This window comes from Pelobates fuscus, chromosome 5 (genome assembly GCF_036172605.1).
Source record: "Pelobates fuscus isolate aPelFus1 chromosome 5, aPelFus1.pri, whole genome shotgun sequence".
Lineage (NCBI taxonomy): Eukaryota > Metazoa > Chordata > Amphibia > Anura > Pelobatidae > Pelobates > Pelobates fuscus.
In genome coordinates, this window is record NC_086321.1 from 170,000,480 (window position 1) to 170,018,775 (window position 18,296).

At 39.0% G+C, this 18,296-nt stretch overlaps 1 protein-coding gene across 4 annotated transcripts in view; it reads right to left on the reverse strand.

Moving 5' to 3' along the window:
- FAM222A (family with sequence similarity 222 member A) overlaps positions 1–18,296 on the reverse strand; it is a 112,550-nt gene that overhangs the window by 16,211 nt on the left and 78,043 nt on the right. For all 4 annotated transcript variants that reach the window (XR_010090880.1, XM_063454667.1, XM_063454666.1 and 1 more), the window contains exon 2: positions 7,552–7,672. Coding sequence is in view for 3 of the 4 variants with exons in the window: in XM_063454667.1 (XP_063310737.1) it covers positions 7,552–7,633 (82 nt within the window). In the remaining variant the exon portion in view is untranslated. The remainder of the gene's footprint in view (positions 1–7,551; positions 7,673–18,296) is intronic.

An 18,296-nucleotide genomic window follows, 5' to 3' on the forward strand; every position in this document is an offset into this window, starting at 1 on the left:
AAGACTATATTTTAACCCTATATGCATGTACTAAGTACAACACTGGATCTCTTGTTTTATTGTAGCTGCTGTGTTTTAGGTATAGATAGCTATATCATGTTAGATTACGGTGCAGGTCTGATTCATCAATATAACAAAGCAGGGCCAGAGCGGCCCAGGAATAAAGGCATACTGTATGTAAGTGACATTTAATTACAGAGAAGAACGCTCCTCTCTGCTGAACAGAGCAATACTGAAATGAATTTGGCTGCATGGATTTGCAGATGATGATTTATATATAATTTAAATACAGTTCCTGCAGTGCATCCAGCAGAGGGAATCAGGAAAGATCTGCGGGCTAGGAAGTTTATTGCTCTGCATTGCGTTGTTTGGTCCGCTGGCAATGAAAGGGTTAAGTCTTTCCTGCCGCACACATGGAAACTCTTAATTAGTTTATCAGGAGTGCTGATTTAGGTCTAAAAACCTAAGGGTTACCAGGATTAAGAATAAATCAAATTAGCATTTTCACAGGAAGAAATGTGCTAGAACAAAAGGTTATGCGCTAAAGCTGGATAATGGCAAGGTCAGGGGCAAAGCAAGGAACAACTATTGAGTGAAAACACTGGTGGGTTTATGAAAAAGGAAAAAAAAAACCTCCCTATATAAATAACTGCGTTCATTATTTTAAGAGATAAAAAAAAAAGTCGACAGACAGGTCCACGAAACACTAACTACTAGAACACTGAAGGTATTATCAGGGACACCTACAGAAAAGAATATTTCTGTTTTGGCTCCAGGGGACATATGTGCGTGACATGTAGATAGTGTTACTTCAGGCATGGCTTTTACTAACACATGGAAAGAAAGGTTAACGTTTCATGGGGTCAGAGGTAAATCTAAGGTTTTCATATTATATTTTAATGGCGGGTTCTATATGGGAAATGCATACCACAGAGTTTTTTTGTGAATAAATATCATAAGTTATGTGTGTTTATCCAGTAAATGGGCAGTCCGGCAAACCTTGCACATGAAATTGGAATTGGCAGAGGGTCTGAGGGCATGCTTTGGTTTTAGAACATTTCACAGGGTAATAGTGTACTATGTTTGGCTACTTTAAATTTTGCAAGTCATTTAGAGGATACTTAGAATTGTCCAGAGTTGTTGGCATTGCCTTGGTTTAAAACCTATGTGTATTAACTCACTTTGAACCCAATATTCTGTAAAAAAAGCCAAAAAAAGAATATTAAACGTGAAAATGTACATGTATGAGCCAACCATTAAATAAAGAAGGTCATAAATGTGTAAAAACAAGGCACCTTCATGCTGCTAGGTATGTACAGATGCAGATGGCAATTTGCATGTCCATGCTGGTATGCCCCTTGTGCAAGACCTATCCCCGGGGCTAATATTGGGAGGCTCACATACTAGACAGTATTTTATGAAGTACTAACATGTTTTCAAAATGTAGTATACAATTAGTTATCATTTTTTTAGTTAGAGATAATAAAAATAGACTGAATTTCAGGAATCCCAGCATTCATGATTTTTTTTCAGGTCAGTGCCCCCTTTAACCCCTGGCCACATGCATTCTGCCTGAAGGGATGCCAGTATTGGAGGTATAATATAATATTTGATGATTTCCAGCTAGCGATTTTACTGTCGCAAATCACAAAGTTACTATTTTGAACTGTTTCTCAATCAGTTTATAAAGGAAATTCTCAAGAATCCAAATATCCCGTGTAATCATAATACATCATACTACATCGTATTAACGGACATTTTCTAAGCCATGTTTAACCCCTTGAAACACTCCTTATAGAGAAAGAGGGTACTTAATCATCTGCTTGATGTCCAATTACAATACTATTTGAAATACATCTGTTCAATATAGGGAATGTTTGTGAAGAAACTACTAATATATGTAGTAAATGGTGTGAATAATTTGTGTAACATTGTTCCATATAGAATGCAGAATTACCGTGAATAATACATCCTTGTAATTTACCAAAAATGCACAAATATAGCTAAATTATCATGAGAAATAACTTGTTACCATTAAATTACAAAAACATGTAATCAAAGAACTGAAACTAAAGGCCGCTGGACAAGGTTGCACAATGAGCAGATAATATGCATTTAGGGCTTTGTAAAACGTAATCAATGTTTCAATACCCTTCCTTAGTAAGGAAAGAAGTTCTTTGTATTATCTTACATTACAGTGTTTACATTTATGAAAGGTGTGGTCAAATCACTACATATGCCGATGATGTGTGCACCTGCCTTCAAGGCTTCCATGCTGTGAGTATGGGCTCAGCTCATGTTCTAGTCCGTGTGAGCCCTACTACCCTGATGCACAGTTAAATTGATTTTCTCTGTCATGGGTTAAGTCTCTGACCCCTGACAGAAAAATATAAATCAGCATGAGTGGTGCTACAATGCAGTTTTTATTCTGTAAGCATTATATATTTTGGGACTCACCAAGCATCTCGTGAGTTTCTTTCTGTTAGTTCTTATTTTACGCCTGGTTTAATTAAACTGTCTACTATAATGTGTCTTTTGGATTAGGCAAAGGATATTCTCTAAAGTGTGAAGTTTCCTCGCGTTGCTGTAATGAGACACTTAATGATCCAGTCATCGGACTTTCACATTTTGTCTTGAAAATTCAATGCAGAACCTCCAGTGGGAAGAAGGGTATATTGTTCATCTCACCAGTCACAGCAGAATATAATCCCTATTTATTTGTATGGCTGGGAACACAGAGCATTATTTCATCCAGAGTCCCCATGTTTGGATTAGATTCATTTTAACAAGATTGGAAAGCTATGTCAAGATCCTTCTAGTCTAGTCTATACTTTGGGGCCCATTTCACAAGCAGGACCATTGCTCTTTATGCATGAGATCTGTCCTTCCTTCCTTCCTTCTAGATCTCTTCTCTTAGGGGCTGAAAAAAATAAACATGTCCAGTTACAGTTGCTCATCTCTCCACACCGTAAACCAGTTCAGTTGGTAAATCATAGGCTTCATCTTTTACCTCTGCCGACAGAATTATTTTATATTGTCAGAATGGTGGTGTGTGTGTAGGATTGCAGAATACTGCAGGAGGCACACTTTTTAAATTAACAAAGTTAATTTAATAATTTCATTTACTAGAATGCAAGTACAAGGAGGGCATAAAAGAACACTTGGTTTCCAGCCTTTACATCAAAAGGTCTTGGCATTACAGATTTGTTATAAAACACATAATAAAGTGATCATTTTGACCAGTCAAAACATAAAAAATGTAGTGTATATTTGTGGAGGTCAAGAAAGGCTCTGTCATGTAGTACGAATGAATATTTAATAATTTTTTCATTAATTTGATAGAAATCCACTGTCCTCTAAATAGATTTTGTGGCTTGGATCTATGAATAGTTTCTAAAAAATAAATGGTAAACAAACAGGAAGGATTTGAGGAAGCGAAATCATATTAGATGCACTTTTGACAGACTTTGCTATATACAAATGATACATTATTCTGCTTTACCTTGGCTTGCAAAAGATGTGACCTTCTGGTGATGGGTGTAATTCTATTGACGTGTGGTGAGTAGATAATAGCAGGCCCTCCCGACCTTGGTCGTCAGCCAGTCTTAATCTATGTTATAAACCCAGCTTGACCCAAACTCGCATGTTCCATTCCACAAAATCTATTGTTGGTCTTTGACTAGATCTGAAGGCATGAGTAACGTTTTATTTACCCAATAAAATGACCGAGGCAAAGGAGCACTTGTGTCTTAATCATACTAAACAGTACTCAGTGATTCAATAAAGTTATTTTATTATTTGCTCCGAATCCTAAACAGTATATATGTATATCAAATTTATATATTTTTCTTTGTATATCAATTATATATATATATATATGTATATATATATATATATATATATATATATATATACACACACACATACACACACACACACACATATAAATCTATGTATTTTGCAAGTAACCCAATCCATGACTTAGCAAGTCAATGATACACTGTAGTCTGTTTGGCATGGAATGAGTTAAGATGAATACAGTAGCTGAGGAAAAATAGCAAGTGGTGGAATAAATAAAGAAATCTTACAGAATTTAGACAAAGAAATCTGTATTAAAATAGAACCCCATTGAATTTACTGAAAGGCCTTTATCACGTCATGTCATTTCGCTCCCTGAGCTGGTGACACTGGAAATAGAAGGCTGGATTTCAGCGACATGTCTCCCTATTACAAACAGACAGTTAACCCATACTGTGCTTGAAATATCAGAACATTTTATAACATAATACCAAAGCTGCCTAAACTTGGCCTGCCACTGAAGGACACTATTTATCTTAATTATTTTAAGACATATAGGGATTATAGTCGAGTAGCCTTTAGATTGTAAGCTTGTATTAGCACGGTTCTCATGGTTTGCCCTAAAACATTTTGTAATTTTTTTTTTTTGTGAAATTAGTTGGTGTTATATACATGCTTATAAATTAGTAGTTGCTGAAGAGGTTAAAACACTTATGTGTCATACAATCTGAGAGAGATCATTAAGCTATTTTTTTTTCTAAGACGTGTCACTGTTACTTACTGACCCCTCCCCAGTAAAAAAAACAAAAAAACAAAAACAAAATAACCCCCAAACTTTAAAATCACCATTAAATTTAGAGGTAATTCAGTACTGAAATGGTTTCCTCACTGCAACCCAATTATACTCCAGTAATCTATCAATCTTGGACTTTTGTCCAATCAAATATTTCGCACATAGATGCATTGAGGACATATGGCGCATGTGCTACAATCATCACAATCTGCCATTCCAATGCTGGTTTAGAGACACTTTTAATTAAATTATTCTCATGGAGAAGCAATGGATGCACACAGAACCCAGCATCAGCATACTTGAAGGGTTAAATCAAGCACCATGACCACTTCAGTGATTTGAAGTGGTCATAATGCCTATACAACACTGCATATACAGAGTGTAACTTCTACTGCCTGATGTGTAATTACAACCCTGGCAGCATCATTGGGGTGTCCGCACCCTGCTTGGAATCAGAGTCATTAATTGGCTGAGAGTTGTCAGATGACGCTCTTGGCCAATGACTGGTGAGGATGTCTGCTTCCGGATTCTACATCTCTGCAGAAGCCGTAAGTGCATCACCATCCAGCAAGGACCATTGGCACCCGGTGGAGACCCAGGTAAGACGGTAAACCGTGGCTAAACTATTTACCCCAGTACCAGGCCAGGCTACTCCTGGCATCATAATCACTACAGCAGGCTTGGAGTAACCCTTTAACATGTTAATGCTGGAAGCAAAAAAAGATTGAATAATTGAATGTATTTCAGTCTGACAGCCAATAGTAGGTGTGGAAACTGTAAGCAATGCGGTTTCTCTAAACAGCAAGACTACAGGGACAGCAACTATTTCCAAAATTTACTTGATTAACCCCTTAAGGACAGACGACGGATATATTCCGTCATGATTCCCTTTTATTCCAGAAGTTGTGTCATTAAGGGGTTAAGGTGAAGTGGTTTTAGTGCTTAGGTTGTCCCTTTGAGAATCAGAGTTTCACAAATACTGTATAACAGACATTCATGGGTTGAATAAAAATACAATAAGAAAAAATTGTGATTCCTAAAATAATAATCTGGGAGGGATTACAAATTTTCGTAAATTCTACAGCTAGTTATGTTATGCACAGTAAACATGATCCAACATAACATAAACATGTTTTCTTGATGTGAACTTGAAACACGCCGATTATTTGGGTATTGTTCACCATGAAGTCAGTGTACCTCTACTTTAAACAGAATATTGGCAAAATTACCAGATAAAAAGATACTTTACCTTTAAGATCTCCTAATGGGGTGTCTGAAATGGATGGAGTAAGGGCACCCATGGTTTATACCCCTACAATCCATTGTGTGCAGCCATTCTTGATGCTTGCATAATCCCTACAGTTATGACGATCACAAAGCACTAAAGCCCAAAGGTGCTTTAAATTTATGGAAACAGTACGTATAAACATATTGATTCAGACATCCCAACCTGGAAAAATGCATTTCAGGGAGGTGGCTCTTCACCATCTACAGCACACCCTCAACACCACAAACATGTATGAACACCTTGACACACAGATACACACACACACATTGAAACACACACTCAGATACACACGCTGACACATGCTCAGATACTGACACACATACACACACTGGCAAATACACACTGACACACACTCAGGTACACATTGACACACACAAACACACTGACACAAACTCTCAGATACACACACTTAAACAAACTCTCAGATACACACACTGACACAAACACTCAGATAAACACTGACACAAACACTCAGATAAACACTGACACACATACTTTATATATTTTCAGCCACCATCATGTTACCTTACCTTTTGTGTCCTGGAGCTCTGACTGAGGCTGATGGAAGTGAGCATGCATTAGCAGCTCATTCCAGCCTCTCATATGCACCCATGATGCCTGTACAGCTGCTGCCTTCTCTTCCCTCCATTCCTCCTGTGCGGTTCTCTGTGAAGAAGGGAGGAAGTGACAGCGGGCCATCACTTCCTCTCTGCCGGCTGATTCTGTGGTCGGCTCTTAAAGTGCCGGCACCCCACTGGATCTGCTTAGTGAGTATTAGGTGGGGGGGAGGGGGGGGGGGGGCACAAATCATGTATAATATCCTGGAAAATGAACACACACAATCTGATATACATTGTTCGTCAAATTGTGTGTGTGATTTCCAGGATATTATACATGTCCTGCGGGTGTCAGGGAGCCGCATGCAAAATGAGGGAGTCTCACGGAAATACCAGGAGACTTGGGATGTCTGCTTATTGCAAGTCACCAATTTCTCATGTCAACCAGCTACCATAAACATGGCTTTGGAACACTCCAATAGCCCAAAATTTTAGAAGCTGATACCATTATGTTACCACGGTGTAAAATCCCTAAGGAGAGTTTCCAGTATGTTATTGAATCTATAAAATCTATGCCACACCATTGTCAGGCTGTTCTATGTGAACAAAATGGTTGTCCTACCCAATACTAAACCTAGTACCTAACAAAGTGATAATTGAGAGTGTAATGGTTGTATGTATTATATGTTTGCTATTTAGCAGTAACCAAAACCATATTCAAAAGTCCCTTATACCACAAAATTAATAATTTGCTACACTAGGCATATCTATACGGTAGTACGACATACAGACAAACATGCTACCAATTTAAAGAAAATAGTAGTTTAGTTATGCCATTCATGTGTTATTAAAGGTCACTCAAGAGGATGTCATTAGTTAAGTCAGTGTATGTATTGCAGCCTCACCAAGAACAGTCATTTTTTGTGAAATGCATCTTCCTGGGTCTTATATTTTTAAATTAACAAAGAAGTAAATATCGCAGAATCTAATAATAGACATTACATTTACATCATAATGTGTACGGCTTCAGCGGCAGCATGTAGGATCCAAATAAATAAAAAGAGGCACATCTATAAAAATACTTAACACTATATGATTCTGTTATTGCTACTTACACTTTCGAGGTTCTAGTCCCTTGTTTGCACATAAAAGGTGCTTCACTGGAGGATTCTGGGTTCTCTGAAGACAGGCCAACATGGTTACGAGGAGTTGTGGTCAGCTGGGCAGATGGTTACACTACAAGAAAAGTAAACCAAAAGGGAGAAAATAAGAGCATTAATCCTTTTTTAGAATTTAAGAGCATGCAACAATATATCAGATTCACAGGGCCAATTTTTTTTCTAGAGATTTTGGTCAATAATAGTTATATTAATATATTAGTATTACTATTATATAAACCAATGTTAAATATAGGGTACAGCGAAGTGTTTCCTAGATGTTGTTACTATCTCACTCAATGCAACTCATTTTTTCTGTAGTATTTAATTCCGGTTATCTGTCTTCTCCCATTGCCTTGAGTATATTATTCTAGAAAGAATGCTGGGTATTGTCTTAATTGGCGTATGGCATAATGCCTCTTTCTATTCTGCATTGGAAAATAAATGGAGTCTTAACCATAGACCAATTAAGTAAATTTGATGATTTCCAGTTTTGCTGCATGTCATTAAATGCACAAATATTTTTTTCTAATCTTGATTCAGCCCTTCAAAAGACATATATAGAAGTGCCCTAATGGGAGTGTGGTCGAATTTACATCCTAACCATTTAGAAAATAATTATTCAACTTTGGGCCAGATTGAACTTGATCTGTTGCATCTCCAGCATCTATCGTACCATTTCGATACATTTTTGCAATGCTGATTAGGACAAAATGCCACCTATTCATCAACTTAAATTGTAATTCATTGAGATTTAGACAATGTAATGGCTACTATTTGGCTGTCTGTATCACTCCTGGTTCTAAACCAAGCCATTTAAAGTGCTTTGACCAATACCAGTGGTTCTTAAAGGAATCACCTTCCATTTTTGCTTATAGTGATATCAATTTAATCCTTATTTGGACAGCATTTATAAATTGAGTGCAATTTTGTTTTCGGACCTCCATTTTTTATTAAACGTAACCCAGAACTTATTACTAGCAGCCATGACCACTACAACAGCATGAATAGGTTATGGTGCTTAGACTGCCAATGGATCTACCATATGGTAGGATTTTTATAAATACACCAGTAGCAAACCATGCCAACAAGAAACTGAACGATTTTGAAGCAAACGGAAGAGAGAAACCCTGTGAAACAATTCATTATAAGGTCAGAGTACATTAGAATGTCTTAGTTATATACTTTTACAGCATAGCTGTATGGGATCAATGGGAATACTGTATCGTAGCATTAAGGTCATCAATAGCTGTTGGGACAGTTAACACCTGCAGTTCTAAATACTTTCATGAGCAGGCGTACCTTTAATCAACAGAGAAAAAAAAAAATGGCCTACAGCATACAAGTTTAGATACATTTAGATTTCACCTCCAAGATAGACATGTTTCTATTTTAATACATATGACCTTCTTTTACACGTGTCATTAGATTCTGTTTAAACTGGATAACTATTGTGAAATACTGCCTTTGGGTAACTTCACTAGGTTGTTCAATAAAATATAAGGGAATAGGAAGTGGCACATTTACGGGAATAATGAGTAAACACTATTTTATAAGACTGCGTTTTAATTAAAAACTTCTCCTAGTAGAATTGTTTTTCACAAGTGGAAGGGTATAAATATGTGAGGATATACCGGTAATATATAAGGATATCTTGTAGATTAAATAATAAAATATTTTTTAAAAAAAATAAAAATAAACAGCAAGGCTTGGGATGGGAGACATTACAGCTTTTACATTCTAGATTTCTAGGGCAAAATCCTGTATTTTATGCACATGCACACAGGCATATATCAGCCTGACCTCTGGTGGAGTTCAACAACGCTTTACAAAACAATAAATTATGGGGATGCCTGACAGCAAAGCAATTAATACATTGATACAATAATGATAAAGAACACTTCTGAGCAGAGTCACATGTCTGGAACAGTCCATTAATCTGCTATACACACAATTATATAGCAAACACTGCATCAGTTGCAGCAAGGGATTCTGGGCAGAAACATGCAAGTATTTGTATCTGGGCAGAAACATGCAAGAGAATTTTATTTATTAGAGTGCGGAATATTCTCCATGATAACCAAATATCTATATTTTGCAACAGCACTTGTTATATAAAGTCACATTTTTAAAAATAAATATACAAATGTGATGGATAGGTAGATATTAGGCAGGCACTCGAGCAGTAATCTAAAAAAAATATATATATATAAAAAAATAAAAAAGGGGTAATTGATGGAAAACCATAGTTGCCAGCCAACATCGCCCATTATATTTGCTATATTTATTAAAATATGATTTGTATAATTATAAGCACACATAAAAGGTTAAAACTTTACCATACATTGAAGGTATAAAGTATACCCAAGACAGAGTGTTACAGGGTTATTTACTAAAATGAGAATTCAAGGTGAATTAAAGGTAAATTTTAGATTTTAGCCATGGCAAACTTATGACACACTGAGGTGTGCCATTATCCATGACAGAGCCCCGCCTCCTTGGCTGAGACCATCAATCTTGATGATCTCAGCCAATCCAACTAGAGACATTTTAAACTTGATGTGTAAACATTTCTGTTTCTGCAAGACGGCAAAGTTTTCAGTTGTACAGTTAAAACAACAGGTGCATTACACCTAGACCACTTCAATGAGATAGAGGGAACTAGGTGCCTAAAGTGTCCCTTTAAATTTGAAATTCACTTTGAATTTGCACTAAACAGGGTTTTTATATATATATATATATATATATATATATATATATATATATATATCTAAAATGCAGCACGAGAATCGTTTTTATAAACAAAATTATTGACATTATACATAATATTCTAAAAAAATATTTAAAAAGCATATTAAATATGATCTCTATAAGCGATTCTGCTATTGCGATTATTTTCAGGGAATATCGATGTTTAAAAGTGTTGTACTTTAAGACATATTATTGATACCTGCCACACAGCACACTAGCTGAGCACCCTGAATAACCCTGAGCAATTTACCTTAAGTCAACATTTTCAGTGGATGGTAATTGCAGATAAACACCATTTCATTCTCCTAAGCACGACACACTGGGAACATGTGAAAGTCTGTCTTCACGTGTCCCTTGGCACGCAGGCATTTTATGAGCCATAACAAAAATAGGTTAAAATACAAATATGGATAGATTGCTGGCAGAGTTCATGCTTTCACAATCCGGGGTGGGTGGAGGGGTGATAAATAAAACACATGTATCAGAGTAGTGTTGCTTATTTAGAATAGTCTTATTCCTAGTATGTTAGCATGTGAAATTTATTTTTCTGTCTATCACTTTGTATAATACATTTTGGAAATTGATGACTAATAGCTACCATAACTGTAAGGGAGTTTGCAGGTACCGGCATACTGATATTAATACAGCACTGTGGGAAGGCCGAAAAAGTGTCCATTAAATAATCACTGCCTTGATGCACATACGATAGAGATAAAACAAGCCCCTGTCAATAGATTTCTGGGGCATGTAAGGTACAAGACAACAAGACAACAAGGCAATATATATATATATATATATATATATATATATTATAGGGGAGGATCATCTGGACACTCCTAGCACCCTAACCACCGCAGCGCACAGATGCACATAGTGGTGCTGTAGACCTTGAGGCAGTGGCATACCTTCTCCTTGGTTAATAAGCATTATTAGAATATTGTTCCCTCTAATTTTACTAGGCCAGTGTTGGCTATGCTGATTACATCTTTCGGTATCGATTTGTTTTTAGTTAGCTTTAAATTCATACGGTCAGCTTAATTATAGTACAATTATCTGCATTCAAAGGTCAGTAACAGCTTCCTACTTATTTTGTAGTATTCTATGCAATTTACATAGCAGCTGACTTTACAAAAAATGGTGCATCATTTAAAGGACCACTCTAGGCACCCAGACCACTTCAGCTTAAAGAGGTGGTCTGGGTGCCAGGTCCTTCTAGGGTTAACCCATTTTTTCATAAACATAGCAGTTTCAGAGAAACTGCTATGTTTATGAATGGGTTAAGCCTTCCCCCTATGTCCTCTAGTGGCTGTCTCATTAACGAGTATGCTTTCCTGGCACTAGAGTGGTCCTTTAATTGCAAAAGTTGGACATCCCCTCTGTAAACACTGAGATTGAATCTTAATAGAGGAGGTAACAGAAATGCAGCTTAATTGTATAATGCAGTGTTTAGAAATGCTAGATATAACTAAAGTGTTTACAAAGATGTTCTAACATGGCTTACTCAGGTGCCGATAATTTACATATTAAAAGGTTCATTTGCACACATAAATACGACTAATTTATACAGCAAGATGCCACTGATTTGCTCTTAACATGTTAGAAATGTACACAATTTCATAATAAGATGCAACTTATATGCACACTAATGTAAAACTAATTTGTGTATGTAGATACCATTCATTTAAGCACAGTGTTACCAAGCTGTATGCCAACATAGTAGTCGTATATATGTATTAAGAGATTACTAAATTGCTCCTGTGAAGCTACTAAAATATTGTGAAAAATTGGCAGGCGTGTATCCTGACAAAGCTTCTGTTATGTTGGCACAAATTATCCGTAAAAAGTTAGGAAACTGCCCAAAACAAGCAACATTCACGTTTTATGTAAAAAACACAAAAGAAGATGAAAAAGAAAAAAAAAGTTCAAGTAGATATATTTTCATCGGATTCTTAGCATTATGAAAGGAACAAATGAGCTGGTGTAGTGAATGCGTAGGATAATTTTAAAGTGCTTATAACAAGAGTCATGATGTCTGAATAATGACTGAATGCAAAATCCAATCTAGGCATCTAAACTGGATCTAATCCAGCTTCAAATCACATGTCCTCTTCTATTTGTTAGGTAAAGAAAGCAGAACATTAAAGCTTTTAATGGCCATTTTTACCAAGACATAAGAACACCTTTGCTAATGTTAAGGTATTATAAACTTGCAAGCAGACGTGATTATCTTCCCGTGACATACATTTTTGGAATTACAGATCTTCCATGGTATGCAAAACACAAGCGATTTGTATCACTTAAACAAAGCAGTTCGGCAAAACTGATACAAGTTTTTAAAAGACGAAGGACAAAGCTGTTATTTAAAACCAGGCAGGTGTCTGCTGAGCACCAATTGCAAACTGCCACTTTCCGATTTTCTTGATTCAGATTCTTAATGAGGTATTCATCCTTTGAAAGATATCAGTGCCACCTCCTTAAGATACTAATTTCACAACAAAATCCTTGTTACAGAGTAATTACTCTAAACGCCTGTCTAAATTCCATCTGTCCTCCCGCTTTCTCTCAAAGGCAAATTGAGGAGTTTGCAGTACATTTTGTAGAGAGCTGGTGATTTATTTTTCTTTGCATTGTTTTTACCCCCTTTTTTTTTCACCTTCCCTCACCCCCATTTTATCAAAGGAACTGGTGGGGAGGGGGGCAAGTTTGGCGACTAAAATATTTAGATCACTGGGTTATAAAGATTAACCTGGTGGACTAAATGAGAAGCCAGATATTCCATAATGAACGTTCCAGAAGGAATCAAAATTGGCAGATTATTGTAGTTTTGTCAAAGAAGTCAAAATTTATATTATTTGTACATTATTATACATTATGTTGGTTTGCGTTTGACTATCTACAGCACGTAATTTGGTCGACTTTTTGAAACAACATAATTAAATATTTTTCCATCAAATAGCTGTTTAGAAATAAACAGCATATAATGCTTGGCTTTGCCCCCTTGCTGACGTCACCACCGAAGCCTGACATCATTATCATTTACATAGCATCAACAAACCATATGCATCTGTGTGTAAAGGTATGTGAGTATTTGTGCCGGCTTGGGAACATTGAGACTGGCCAATTATTTTGGCCTTGCCACCATATTCCACAAAGCTTTATAATTTTGCATAGGGGATATAAAACCGTAAGTAAATGGCAAATTAACAGAAACCAGAGATAAAAACAGTCCTGCTCAACTGAGATTATAGAATTCCTCCAACCATTTTTTCAGTTTTATCTGAATAATGCCCTATTGGCATTATTCTTTAAGTGCCCCAAAATGACTTTTATCCAGTCATCACTGTAATGCAGCACCAGATGAAGATCCCAGTGCTTCCCCATCTTCAGGACACGAGGGCTGTGCCGACATTTTAATGAGAAGCCTTTGATTGGAGGATTTAAAGCGCTCACAGCAAATGCGCATGCTCAAAGCCCGCACAGAGTGTTTGAAAGGGAGAGAATGAAAAAAGAGGGAGGGTGTGATAATGAAAAATATCCAGATAGCCTTTTACTCTGGGTACACTAGAGCTTAGGCTCTCACCGACCACAGAGGCCAATACTTACCCAACACCCTCGCAGACCGGTCGAGACTTACATATAGCGCACTCTCACACAGACAGTAGAGAGCCCACGGCCATAGCGGCTCCCAACCCCCCGCCTCTGCATTATATGCAGCGGCGTAACACATAAGGTCATTAGCCCGACCTCTAAACCCTCACAGACATAAAGTGCGGACCTTAGATCGTGGCCTACTCGCTAGCCCACACGTCAGCCCACACCACATGACAACCACAAAATAGAATGGCACCGACGAGATAGTCTCGAGAGACACATCAGACCTTAACTGGCTCCACGTCCTTCGCTCTGGAGCAGCCCCCCCACTAACTCAGGTGAACATGCCCGCAGGCAGAGTATACTCACAGCGAGAATTGCTCCCTCACCGACATATACCACATGAGCCGTGGACCACAATTAGATCTGAGCACATATACCAGACGTTAGCGATTTCTCTTATACACAAAACCCCCAACTCACCAGTTTGCCAGTTGTATTATACCTAGTTGGAAGGACTAATGCCAGACTATGCTTGTTTCTTATACAATGTTTGTACCGCAATAATATGCCCATCTCGGACTCACGAGTAAGGGAAATAAAAAAAAAAAAAAAAAATATCCAGATAGAGGATTGAGAGGCTTTCCTCAGTGTGAGTGGGAAGACCTTCTCCCTTGTAGGTAGAGCCTGCAGTTATGTCTCTCAACATAACTGTGCAGTGCGCACTGACGACAGACGTAATTTATGCAAAGAATTGACATTAGTGCAGAGTTCTGGGCTGTGTAAGTCAGGTTTCCTGGGGGTGTATCTAGCCCCAACACAAAATTAGGAATATCTATGGATGTGTAGTGTTTCAAGCAGAAACAATGCACTTCCAGACCCCTACCACTGTGTCAGGATACTGTGACCACTTTATATAGCATAAGTGGTTATGGTGGTTGGGGTAACCCTTTCAAATCTAAATCTTGAATCCATGCTACTTGCATAAATAAGGTGCAGCCAGAGTTTAGTGTTAACCTCAACTGCCCTTGCACACACATGCACTCCCAGAGTACGTGCAAGCAGAAACGCATGTCAATGTGCAGAGAACCTAGTTTTTGTTTTTCCTCCCTGATTGGGTACATTCAGTAAACCTGTAACATCAGGAATAATCCAGATGCTAAATGTTACAAAAGAATTTTACCACATGACAGGAGGCTTCATATTTGCATATCTTTCTTTACTGAAAACTCCAGCAGCATAGAAACAGTAACAACCAATCAGAGAAAAGATATGGTGCCCATAAAAGGCCCTGTCTATGACATCACTTCCTCTTTCTTTGCTGCTCCAGCCATCAACAGGTCAGAGTAATCATTACTTCTCTATCTATATACCTGTCTTATCAATTATTCCATAATGCTATTGTACTTTATTCTCACCCTGACTACCTATAACCTGTCCCTTTCCTTTCCTATATCCAGTCCCCTGTTTTTCATCGAATTTGTCGGATTTATTGTTTAAGTGTATTTATATGTTGTCTCCGTTCGGCGGTCCGCGGGCGTCACGGCTGTCCGTGCCACACTCGCCGCGCGGACCTGCTCCCTCTACATACAGGGGGCCGGGTGGGGGGTAGCCGGGGTTAATTTTGCTGTTTGCCGCGTTTCTTCTTCCAGCCCGCTCGCAGCCGCGAGCGGGCAGTTCTTACACACGCGGCCGGCGGCCATCTTGGATCTCGCGGCTCGCGAGATCCGCGACGGCCGCCCTACCTCACACACGGCAGTTCGGAAATCACCCGACCGCCGCAACGCACTAGAGCTGCTCCAAGACTTGTTATTGCAGGAGAGTGAATGCACAATAATCATTAGCTCCTAGTCTGTTAAGCTGTGCCTGTCATAGGGATAAACTGGAATTTATTATATTTGAAGGGACACTAAGCTCCTTGCGTAGGTTTTGGTGGAAGCAGGCTCAGGGTCCTACATAAAGGATTGCTCTTAAGGCATTCTTTTCTGCCCCAATTACTGACTCACTTGCAGTTTGTATACCAATATCCAATATATACATATATACCAATATATAAATATCCTTCCACAAGCCATCTAAGGACCCTTTTTTCTATACGGAATCTATGTGAAGGATGTAAAGCATGCACTATTTATGATTTATGAAGGCTGTGGAGTGTATTGTTGTACACATACTATTTAAAGGATCCCTGCAGGGACATTTAACACATTACACCTCCCCTCAGGGGATCTGGTATTACTATACCCTTCTGCACTGTGATTTTTTTCCTCAATGAGTTCAACTCCCCTGTTCAGCAAGAGTTCAACCTGCTGTGTAAGTACACACTGGCTAGAGGATCGTGTGCTGATATTCTTTAACGTTTCCCTGTTGCGATTTTTTGCCACAGTGCCTGCCAACAGTGTCTGCCAAACATATATTTACATGCAGGCATTAAAGGAGACACAATGTTTTTCCTATACCTCAGGATCTTTATGTCTTTGTACCTTACTCAGGGTCATTCTATATTACTACACCCTGCACAGGGTTCTACTATATCACTATACCCTACAGGAATTACCCGATCACCGCGCCCTGCATCTGGATTAACCCCTTCAGGGTTTCCCCTCTCTGGGCACTTTCATTTATGGATACAGTTATAATTATTTACTCTCATGGATATATCTCTCATGGTGCCTTACAATGGATGATTATATGTTGAGCACACAATCTATGTATTATTGTGAAGCCATACAATATCGCAGTTGTTATACTAAACATATACTGTACCTATAACAAGATCTACTATATCTCTGTACCCCACAAAGGGCATTTTGTATTACTGTACCCTACAAAGGGTCATATTATATTACTGTACCTGACGGTGCAAAGCTATGTGGGTGTCCTCTGAGTATTCTTTCATGGCATACCACCTGGGGTGACCCCCAGATATGCATGCAAGGTCATTCATAGACCATTACGTTGATGTGGATGCCCTCTGGGTATTTTTCATGGCACTCCACCTGGGGTGACCCCCCAGATATGCATGCAAGGTCATTCATAGACCATTACGTTGATGTGGATGCCCTCTGGGTATTTTTCATGGCACACCACCTGGGGTGACCCCCCCAGATATGCACGCAAGGTCATTCATAGACCATTACATTGATGTGGGTGTCCTCTGGGTATTTTTCATGGCACACCACCTGGGGTGACCCCCCAGATATGCATGCAAGGTCACTCATAGACCTTTACGTTTATGTGGGTGTCCTCTGGATTACCACGGCACACCACCCGGGGTGAACCCCGATAGAGTGCACAAAGTTCTACGCCTCAACTTTATCACTGATTACTGCATACATATATGGATGCTCAAACACTGCCTGGCAGTTTTACATTAAAGCATCAGTACCACCTTGCTGGATACGATTTGCAGGCAGGATCATGAGTGTACTGAGTGTATTGCGGAGTACCCTTCACAGGGATACATATCCGTACATTTACTGTACCTGGCGTAAATATTGAACGTGGGTGTCCTCTGAGCAAATTTTCATGGCACACCACCTGGGTGTGGCCCCCAGACATGCATGCAATACTTGCAAGGTGCCAACAACAACTATAATGTGGGTGCCCTCTGGGTTACCATGGCACACCACCTGGGATGACCCCAGTCGTATACACGTGGACCCTGCGATTGCAGACCTTATGGGGGCAGGTCCCACGCGCTTCTATAATAAGCCAGTATAGTTACATCCGTGCTTACAGCTCTGGCGTGCATTTATGGTGCACCCAGCTAACCGGACCCGCTCTACCGGTCAATCGCGCCTACGCCACAGCTCCCAATAGCCGGATTAAACTAATGGAGGTGACCCCTCTACACTTGACACGAGTATTTCATACGTTCAGACAACCTGATGCAGGCAATTCAAGCCGCTTTACCTGGGTGACCCCCAGTGCTACCGGGAGTCTAACACCCCTACGGGCTGACCCTCAAACACTACTCCCACTGACTACTATCTCCCAACAGGATGAGAACGGGTCATGGAGAACACTCTCAACCCCCTAGGACTTCTAGCCTACTCAATGGAGTATGTTTTTTCTTGTTAGGAGCTCTGCCCCAAACTGCTTGCTGGAGACCTTCATGTCCAAGTAGATATCCACCACGCACGTTGGACATAATAGATCACTCACACGAAGACAACTCGCCATCTGAGGAAGTGGAACGTAAGATCGACTAGTATTCGACCCAGAAGCACAAGACCTACTATTTGACGGTGGGAACTCACCCACCACACTAACTTTAGCCCACACCTCCCTGAGGCAAATCCTCCACACCCCTTCGGGGAAAGGTGTCTTTTTTGGGAGGACTGGTCGGTAGCGGAACC